The 10,850-nt window shown below is 39.8% G+C and overlaps 1 protein-coding gene across 1 annotated transcript; it reads left to right on the top strand.

Annotated features, from left to right (window-relative positions):
• The first annotated feature begins 2,033 nt into the window (after positions 1-2,033).
• On the top strand, positions 2,034-9,972 carry npy (neuropeptide Y). The gene is made up of 4 exons (XM_031756073.2): positions 2,034-8,091; positions 8,356-8,543; positions 9,461-9,550; positions 9,640-9,972. The coding sequence occupies exons 2-4, from the start codon at positions 8,356-8,358 to the stop codon at positions 9,659-9,661; spliced, it is 300 nt and encodes a 99-aa protein (XP_031611933.1). The 5' UTR covers positions 2,034-8,091; the 3' UTR covers positions 9,662-9,972.
• The last annotated feature ends 878 nt before the right edge of the window (positions 9,973-10,850 follow it).

The following is a 10,850-nucleotide window of genomic DNA, read 5'->3' on the forward strand; positions in this document are numbered from 1 at the left end:
CCAGCCAGGGCCTTCTGGCTGCCCAAGACTGAAGAGGAAAATGCTAAATCATAACACAAGTATTTCAATTTCAGTTTGTTTATTTATTTAAAGGGTACAGTGCAGTTCACTTCCAATACAGAGCATGAAAATGATTTTCACTTGTTCCACTTTTACATCCACAATGCACAAACAAGATTTACAGTGTTCAATTACATATTAATTATATTTATATAATTTTAAACAATATATAATTCATGAGTAAATGATTAACATAATGGTCCTCCTTATCTAGTATGTGACAATTTACTCTCACCAAATCTAATGGTTGTAATGTGAGAGTCCAATTTAATGTAGACCTACTACTACACAAACATACAGTATTATTAGTATGATATTATGTTTATGGATATCTAGTGAGATCTATAGTTCCCTAGTTTACCATTTTAGTTACTCATTAATAATCTGATTACTAAATTATTTTCTAACATCTTCAACCAAAGACTTTCAGTGTGGCAGGCAAGTCTTTTTCCATGAATCCTCTCCTGATTACCAAAAGAATCTGAAGAGCTTTTTTTCTGCTCTTACTTACAGAGTCATGTCTAAGAGGAAAAATATCAGAATTTCATGAATCTAAGGCATAGATGTGTGTGTTTCCTCTCTTTTGTGGTAGAAACAGTGGGAAACTGACTTCATAGATGCTGTGCTTCGATCTCCTCCTGTGTCGACAGACTCGGGAGGGGGGTGGCGAGTGAGGTGACAGAAATGGATTTTGCTTTTTCGTAAGACACTGTGATAACAGACACAAAGGGATCGTATAGCTAATGATTGTTTGGCTAGCACGTGTTTAAACACAAGCAGCTACGCACACCCACACACTCATTCATAAATATATGAACACTGATGGAGTTCATATGAGTTTAAACAAATACACAACATAGCCAGTGATAGAGACGAATTAGTGCTACTAGTGTTGCTGTTATTGATTCAACCTAGCAATGAGGCACTTATAAACGCTAGGATACCATGAAAGCTATAAGTCAATGACAAAGGACAGTAGGGTTTCCACAATAATGTTTATAAATTTGTTTTTCAGTAACAATGTAAAGTAACAAGAGACCCAAAATATAAAATATCTAAAATTATAGCTGTCAAGGCAGGACAGAGCCTAAGGTTTGCTGTAGACTCACTCTTGTCTTTTCTCTTGAGTGAGAGTTTCCACAAAACTGTAGCTCTTTTTTCTCTTAAAGTCAGGTGAATTATACACACACAAAAAGAAAATCCATTGACTTTACACTGTTTGTGTTTATATAGCACTTAATAAAAGTAAATAAAAGTTACAAAGTGCCTAATAATAATAAAAGCAACAAAAATGCAGTTTTAAAAAATCAGATTTGAAAGAGGTTACAGAGTTTGCCCACCTGAGATCTGCCTCCAGAATATTCCAGATCTGTGGGGCCTGAACTTCAAATGCTCCGAGACTTTTAGTGAATAAATGAGCCTTTGTCAGCATCTCACAGATATAGGCTGGAGTCTGAACCTGTAGCACTTAAAAAAGCAGCAGTAAAATCTTGAAATCAATTCTAAAACTAACAATTAACTACTAAAGGACTGCACAGACTGATGTAATGTAGTTACTCCTTTAGCTGCATGTTAAAAGCCTAGCAGCAGATTTTGACAACTTAACTGATGCCTATATGTATATATATATATATATATATATATATATATATATATATATATATATATATATATATATGTATATACATATACATGAATTTATTTATTTAAAAGGGACAGTGTAAAGTAAATATGCCAGAAAGGCAAAAAGCTACTTTTCGTCTGTACTCCCTGGCAGGTCAGACAAAAACAATAATACATTTAATAAACCATCAGAAAATGTACGACAATCTCCTCCAAAAACCAAATACATAATTACAACAGTACATAAAATTACAGCATGAAATTTTATAGTCCCATTTAAATAAATGTCCCATTTATCCTCAGAGCGCTCTGTTAAGTATAGGGTTGCCTTGCATCAGCTAATTAGCTTAGCATAAAAACTGGGAAGACTGAAAAACACCTATCTGACACTCTGACGAATTACTAGTGATTGTATTTTCTCTTGCAAAATGTTTCTTGACCTTGTTATTGGTGTGAATCCAACCTTTTGGCCATTTGTAATCGTCTTAAACAACCAATGTAACAACCATGTTAAACGTTAGCTGTACACTGGCTAGTGCAACAAGTGCAGTGACCCTCTCTGTGGTCCTGTGCTTGTGTGTTTGTGCTCAGCTCAACCTCTGCATGTACAGTAAAACACTCCTTAATTAAACAAATGAGATATAATGGGTTAATTAGTGAGCTTTAGTGGATTTGCTGCCTTTGAACGGAGACTAAGCTAAGCTAACCAGCTAGCTTTACATGGATTTACATTTAATAGACAGCAGTGGCGTCTCCCTATTTAAGAAGCAACAAAGGAAACAAGCATGTTTCCCGCAGCAGTTAATTTTAAAGCACATTACACGTTTGCCATTATAAGAGGTCAAAACATTTAGCCTAGATGAGAATAATATCTCCCTTGTCTCAAGACTTAGCCCAATTTTAAGCCTCTTATGTGCAGTACTATTGTGTATCATTAATCCTAAGTATGAATAAATTATGCAAGAAACAGCACTTACAACTTAAACCTCTTTATAACTAGTTTTAATTATAATATTGCACTTGTTGTAAAAAATTCCCACTGTTTTAGTGTGAACATCTGTATTCACAGTAGCCTAACCATGCATTATGCTACCCTAATAATAACATTAAATCTGCAGATGCTTTTAATGTACAAAATAAGTATCGGGGCGCAGTCAGTGGCTGATTGACAGTGAATGTGAATGTCATGAATGCAGCACATTCTCTTGATGCTTTCAAATGCCTGCTAATGCATTGTTTACACACTATTACCAGGCGTCTTCTATATGGTATCTAATAAGTTGGTAATATATTTTAACATATATTTACAGCTACAGTATAATAAATGGATGGAAAAGTACTGTCAATGTATTCAGTAGACATGCTAATATGTTAAATAGTCATGATTTGGAAATTGTGACGTCATTCATTTGATTGTGTGTCTTGTGTTTAAATACATAAGTTTGAAAAGAATTGAAAGAATCCATTTTAATTGTTGTTTAAGGTTATTTTTTGTCACTCTGCCACTCAAACAAAAATTAAAACCTCGCCAAAATAATTCAGATAAATTCAATTTAATGTGACAGCAGACATAACAGTGACGCACACAGACGGCTGTGGTCTTACATAGGTCGCAACATTTATTAAACTAAAGTTTAGGGCCCTTTGACGTGTTATGGGTTTCATCAGGTTTCCTAATATAAAAGCTCAGGACTCCCACCTGCACACCTGAGCCGAACCAACCTGTCACAGCTTGCTAGCGTGACCTTCTGTTCATCTGTCTCTCAAAAGACCTTATATGATGCTTCTCTTGACGTGACACTGGTGCTGCTTTCACCCCAGAAGCAGATGAGACACACTTGCAAACACCCATACAGATACAGACGCATACTCACACAGATCAGAGGAGACAGCAAGGAGCGCTGACAGACAAGGTTAAGACAGGTAAATTAAAATAAGTGAAAGCAGTTTGACTCTTAAAGCAGTGGGAGTTTAATAAGGAGAAGAAGAAATGAATAAACAGAAGAAGGAATTAATGTTTCCTCTATGAGGGTTGTCAGTATTGTATTTTCTGTGATCTGAAAGTAGAGGAGAAGCTTAAGTTTCTCTGAGATGTTGCATAATTGCCTACAAAGACTGTCAGTTAATGTCAAAGCCAAGACAAAGAAGAACCATTTGAGGATATGCTTCTATGAAGTTTGTTAGCCATCAGCAGAAATCTTTCTGTAAAACTATTGTTAACTTAAATGTCACCTAATGTAAGTCAATTGTTATTATAATGAAGCACAGCTATACAAGCAACAATCAGACTTAAACTCGCTAATCCAGTGCCTTGGTTTATTTAATCGATGACAAACCACAATCCTCTGCAATGGCGCTCAAATCACCTTCAGTTTGCAGCTAAACCGGGAGCTGCCGTGCCCTATCTAAGTAATAGTAGTGCTTGCTTACCACAAGTCACCATTGCACAATAGTGTAGTCAAAAGCAGCAATTTAGATGTCAGAGTTGCATGTAAAAATGGCGTTTATAGCCAAAGAAAGCACAAAGCTGCAATGGGATTTGGCCTGTTTGCATGCAACTGCCTGACAGAGACGACGCACAGAGCCTGCTTGTCACCGTTTCCTTGTGCGCCCATACACACTGTAAATTTGAAAAGTGTCATTCAGAGCAGCCGAAAATTACGAGCCTTTTCATCTCTACAAATCCCGGGAGAGAACTTATTGTACAAACCAGGAGGCTGATGAGAGGAGGAGAAAACAAATTTGCATTTAAACAGCTTGCTCTCTGAAGGAGTCGGTCTCCACAGAGCCGATTTCTGATAACGCCAGCTCTTCATTAAATTATTTTCTGCAGCGGTTACCTTAAAGGTGCTGCATTGATACATCATTGTTAAATTAATTGCAGGTATTTTTTTAATTTGTCTAATTAGCCAACATAACTGGGACTGTATTAGGCTGATTGTTAGCCATCTTTCTAATAGCACTGATATTATTAGTGGTGATGCTAACATAAATGAATGGTCACATTTCCCCTGAACTCTATTAGCCCTGTCACTTAACCATTTTTCTCCCCCTGAGTTTGAAGAACGGTGCCCTCGTCCTCTTCCTCTTTTGTGATGTACAGAAATTCAGCAGATTTCCTCCAATATCTGACCTGGTTGTCAGAGCTTTTTTAATTATAGATCATGATGTAAATATTTAATGAACAGAACACTGGATGAGACTGTTATAACCCCAAGCACAGACTAATCCTCTGTATGTGCAGTAAGAAAGAAGCCGCAAATAAGCAAAGATGTCACTGGGAAAATGTCTCCCAACTGCATACTTGTTAGCTGACTATTTTTTATCCCGTGTCTCACCTTAGATGTAAAATGATAAGGCTGGTGGTGTTATATATAGTTCTTACTGTTAAAAAAAATATGTTCATCAGTCTTTAAACAATGAATTAAAGATTTAGGCCTTTTTTTTTTTTTTTTAAAAGGATATCTAGTAGAAAAATTCAAGCAGGACTAAGTGCATTTGTTGGGGACTATTTTCACCGGTGTATTAATAAATACTTTTGACAAAAATGGTTATTTCTACAGAAGCAGTCTATGTGTAATTGGCTTTAAAAAATAAAAAAAGCTCCCATGCCTGCTTTCATGGAGATAAAGCAACATGCCACATAGTGCAGCAACAGACTTGTTTACAGGAAGAAGAATGCAAATTCAAACAGTGATTTACAGTAACGCCCTTTTACACCCATCAAACCTCTCCAGTGTGGATTGCGCTGCAGAGTTTTCTCAGAATTAATATCTCTGATTCGCTTAAACTGCATTGCATTTCCATCAAGCTTTCAATCAAGCAGAGGGGGACTTCATGTAGTGGTGTGCTATTTGCCACTTGTTATATTTTCCCTGAGTTTATCTACTGAGCTTCTTTTTCTATATGTCTAAAGGCTCTTTGACTCTTGCTGGCAAGGATGCGTGCTGTTTCAAAAGCTCTAAGGTATCCCTAAAGACACCGATTTGTCTGCATGTGTCTCCTAATCCACTGTCTGACAGGCATATTTAGTTTGGGATTCATCCACTGCCTCAAAGGAAGTTCTTTGGGTTCAAAGTTTAGGCCTGCATAGGTTATCATGAGAAGCTGTGAAGCAGGAACATTTTTGAGTTGCTGTTTAATGCTCTCAAAAATATAAGCCACACTAAAAGTCAATTTCTGTCCCTAGAGGAACAATTCACATGAATGTTCCCCCTTGACTGGACCTAAAGGTAACTATATGTACCTTTCTAAGGGCCAAACAAGACTAAGAAATGCTTTACAAATGCCAGTCCTGTTCTGAATAAATCAAAAAGCTAAACTAATGGAAGCCCATGTACATCATTATGAAATAAGAGAATAAAATAGAAAAATGTCACTTGAAGCCCAAATATTTCTCTGTAAAGTAAAAACCATACAAATAACTACACCCTGTCCAGGGTACAACCCAGCAGGTATGACCCCAGTGACCTGTAAAAGTACAATATAGTACAGGAGCAAATGCTGCTTAGGAATGTTCCACATCTTCGTATGGAAATGTACTGATTGGCTGTAATTCACTTTGGTGCAGACTGAAAGAGCACCAACAATATTGCATCCAGTGAATTCATGATCACACAGTCTTGCTTCCCAGTGGATGAGTGATCCCATGACTTTATCTGTAAGCATCACCAGGAAGCCCAAGTTTTCTCTTCAGAGCTGTACACTTTCTAAACACCTGCTGGATGGATCAGCAAACTTTTTCTCAGGCATGCACGGATCCTAGATGACTAATCTCTACCAAGGTGATGCCCTGGCTTTTTCCTTTAGTGCCACCATTAGCGGTGAGATGTTTTAGTTCCTTTAACGTTTTATCTAGTGCCATTATCGGGTCAAAAACTTAAAAGCCCACCCCCTGCCTTTTTAATCAAGCAGACACTATTTGACCTCTCAACTTTGTGAGAGTGCTTTAGACATCTGCTCCACTCACACAAGTCAGACACCTACGTATATGTGCAAGCTGTTTCCTTGAAAACGCCGTTATACCTGATGAAGTGCTCTCTTTGCGCGCACGCATCCCCTGAGGAGGACTGAAAGTTTTCATTCCTGCCTGCGATCATGACAATTTGGTCATGACTCTGTGCTCCACACTCTCTCACTTGTGCCCCATCCCTCATCTCCCCTCTTAGCATCCTGTTACACAAAAACCTCTTAACGCATCCTCTGCGCAACTTAAAAAAGCAGCACTGCTGAAGAATACTGATTTTGACAGATTATATGGCTGCGGGCTGGTATACAAAAGGATTATGAATGGGAGGTAAATGAAGCACTTGGTGATACAGATTCATTTGAAGTGCTATTTGGGTTTTCTTATTAAGTGGGTTCCTTGGAGATTGGGCTCTTCTTTGGCTGACGTGTCGCGACATTCACATTTAGGGCTTTTGTTCACGTCGAGAGTCACAGTCTCTCATTCCATCTGAGGGAATGAACGGCAAAATGAAATTAGTGGACTGATTCAGTCAAACGGCGCTCATGCACATGTGAGTCGGTTTGAGGTCTTTTTATTCCAGATCAGCCGAGGGCGCCGTCACAGGAGCTTCTTTTGCTGAGGAGGCCTTCTATAGAGGAATCATTTGAAGTTCGCCCACAGTGTTGCATTACTGCCACTCTTTTGTGACTTCAAATGGGATTATTGATCTCATTATGTAGAAGAATCACTACTTGATTGTGAAATTGTTTACCTTCTTCCTCCACAGAGGAGCTGACGTGTGTATCAGCCTGTCTGTGTGACAGTGTGTGTTTGAATGCAGCTGTGTGTGTGTGTGTGTGTGTGTGTGTGTGTGTAGGTGTGTGTGTGTGTGTGTGTGTGTGTGTGTGTGTGTGTGCAATAAAAATATTGTTACATTAATAACAAGTCAAGATAATCCAAGCATATTTCCAATAGGAAAATTGTCCATTAGATGCTTAACTGTGCACTTGCTGTGGACCTTTTAGAATTTAATTATCCTGGAGCAATAATTATGTTATGCTCCTTCATAGAAATAACTTGTCTTAATTGGTTTGGATTCTAAAATGCCAGCGTACTATCAGCAGGGTTGGCTAAAGTCTGGAAAAACCATCCCTAAACCTGCTTGTTCTCATTTGAAACCAGGTTTATTAACGCACTCTGTTTCTACTTTCCATTGTTCTTTTGCATCTATTAAACTAATGGGAAGAGCTTCAAATACTCAATATAAAAAAACACTCGCGCTAATGACAGCATCAGCGGTGACGTTCACGCGAAGAAAGGCAAAGATAGCGCTGCTCTGACGCGCTTTTCTGCAGCGAGTCTGGCGCACACATATAAACCGCCGCGCGCACCAAGCGCTCAGAAGAGAAAAAGAGACGCCACAGGACAACGCGCAGATCTCGCTCTAACCCTTGGGGAAAGTAAGTATGTAAATATTAGAGTGACATGATATTATTTCAGCTGTTTAAAGTCTATCCGTAGCACTTCTAATGCGTATCTACTGGGTATGCCATGAAAGTCCTGGTTTCTGGAATACTAACCTTGTTTGCAGTATTTTGTTTTTTGCTTTGTTTGTTTTCAGAAAGAAATTTATCCAGAATAAATGACAAATCCCGGAAATTTACAGTACAGCATAACAGGTGTCCACTGATGTTAGTTAACTGTTCTGTACTTCACTCTGCCAGATGCATCCTAACTTGGTAAGCTGGCTGGGGACTCTGGGGTTCCTGCTGTGGGCGCTGGTCTGCTTGGGCGCCTTGACGGAGGCATACCCAGTGAAACCAGAGAACCCCGGGGAGGACGCCCCCGCGGAGGAGCTGGCCAAGTACTACTCAGCCCTGAGACATTACATCAACCTCATTACAAGACAGAGGTGGGCGGACTAATTAAACCTCCCAATAGAATAGAATAGAACAGAGTACTTATTTTTTACTCATTATTTTTTTCCTCCTCAAATGCTGCCCACACTGTTCTATTGTATTCTGTTGTTAATATTTATGACATTTCCGTGCACTGATTGATGCTATCAGGCGCATTGGTTTTTTATTTTTTTTATATTTCCCTAATAAATCTATTTTAGTGGGACTATTTTATTTTATCTCAAAACTTTGTTATACCCTGGGCTGAAATGCCACAAGTTACACGGGTAAAGGCAATAACACGTCTTTTTTTCTTCTCTTTCTCTTTCTCTGGTATCTTCCAACTGGTCAAACTGATCAGTAAAGAACTGTCTTTTTCTGACAGTGTTTGTCATGTCATTTAAAGCCAGGAGGCTATAAGCTGGCAGTCCGGTGGAATTTTACTTGTTGGAGTTATCTGAACCTTGCAGGTCTTGTAGATTATTCGTTCTCTCTTGTGACAGAGCAGAGATCGCCTGCTGTCCATTTACCACTGATTTTTTTTTTTTTTTTTTTTTAAAGAAAGAAAGAAAAAGAAAAGAAAGTCCAGACTGTCACCGTGCAGTGGCTAGTCACCCGCTGGTCTTGGCTTTCAGCTGTCAGTGGGCTGGATACCTCTGCAGGCGTTCAGCCACCCAGAGAGACAAATGCGCCGTCACGGCTTATCTTTTGAGGCAAATGTGACCACCTGCGATGGAACTCCTATCTGAGCCTGCTGGGTCTGATTCTGCACAGATTTCACTCAGCTCATGACTGGACATATGACTCAAGGACACAGCGAGATATGACTTAGAGTTGTTCGCTCTTGTTGGACAAAGAAGATTATATTTATTGTTATTTATTTTTAAGCACGCCCTTTTTAATTCCTTCTTTCCATCTCTCTCTGCTCCAGGTATGGGAAGAGATCCAGTCCTGAGATTCTGGATACACTGGTCTCAGAGCTGCTGCTGAAGGAAAGCACAGACACGCTTCCACAGTCAAGGTATGCGTTTAAAGGCGCAACTTTTCTCTCGTTGTTTTTGTATCTCGATCTTTACACCTCTCTGTCTCTCTCTTTCTCCGTGTCTCCAGATATGACCCATCAATGTGGTGATGCTGCCATCACTCTCGTCTCGCTCACTGCTGTCCCGCCAGCGCTGACATTCTGACCTCTACACGTCCGTCACTTACCTCCTACACCAAACGAACACCACGCCTCTGCCCTCCTTTCGCCTCCATGAGCCGCAACGTATATATCCAACCCCTCGTCCTTACGCATCAGCCACACCCAACACTGCTTGAAGTCTGTGCCATAAAACTGTAAATACTTTATTCTGAGTCGTCATCTGTGCAACATGATCGTAAAGTGGAGGAGGGGGGGTCTGCTGATTGTATTGTATATTTGTGCTATTAAAGATTCACTGTTTGAACAAAGGCATTCCCTGGTATCTGTTTGACGGGTGACACGATGACAGTGTTGTACATTATTTGCAAAAAGTAATCAGAGGGCTTTAATGAGGGCTTGTTTTCAAAGCTGATCATCAGAAACTGTTTGTCACCCATGAAGAGATCGGGTTCGGACTTGCTGTGCCACACCTTGCCTCCTAGTTACTGTAGCATCTGGTGAAGCTTTATGAGACAGGGTAATTGTGCAGGGAAGCGAGTTAAACCGAGTTAAGCACGCACAGCTCAGGAAACACGGTCGCAGAAAACGTTTGAATTCAAAATTGAATGGCTAATGGCGCTCTCTCGTGGCCGCAAATATAAGTACATCATCTCAAACTACCCGGGGGGGTAATTTCCAGGAGCATTATTGCAATTATCCGAGCGGTTAGGTGCCACAGCCTGACACCCAATCAGATCTGAGAGTACAAATTAAGTCGTGAAGAGGCACAGCAATTGCGACACGCAATCCTCTGAAATACACCGAAGGAGGGGAGGGGGGACTGTTCAAACAGGACCAGCTAGTGAGTTCAGTTCAGAGTGGTTGCTCAACATTTCAAAACTAGTTTTTCACCAGTTAGCAGCAGGCCTCAGAGTGAAGACGTTAAATATACGCCCTGCTTTCTCTCACTCGTATTTTCCGTGCAAAGACAAAATGATGAATAAATGCGGCGCACACCTGTAGGGCGCAAGGCAGCTGTGCTTTCCTTTAAAAAAATAGCGAAATGAAGGTCAGCAGGATGGCACCGGCCATCTCTAGTTATTTTCTACTACATAACGCGCATTACGTTAGAAATGCGATGCCCGCACAGTCTGAGCTGGACTTGCCTCACGTAGTATCCATACGTGAATGGATGAGC

This window comes from Oreochromis aureus, linkage group 22 (assembly GCF_013358895.1).
Source record: "Oreochromis aureus strain Israel breed Guangdong linkage group 22, ZZ_aureus, whole genome shotgun sequence".
Taxonomy (NCBI): Eukaryota; Metazoa; Chordata; class Actinopteri; order Cichliformes; family Cichlidae; genus Oreochromis; species Oreochromis aureus.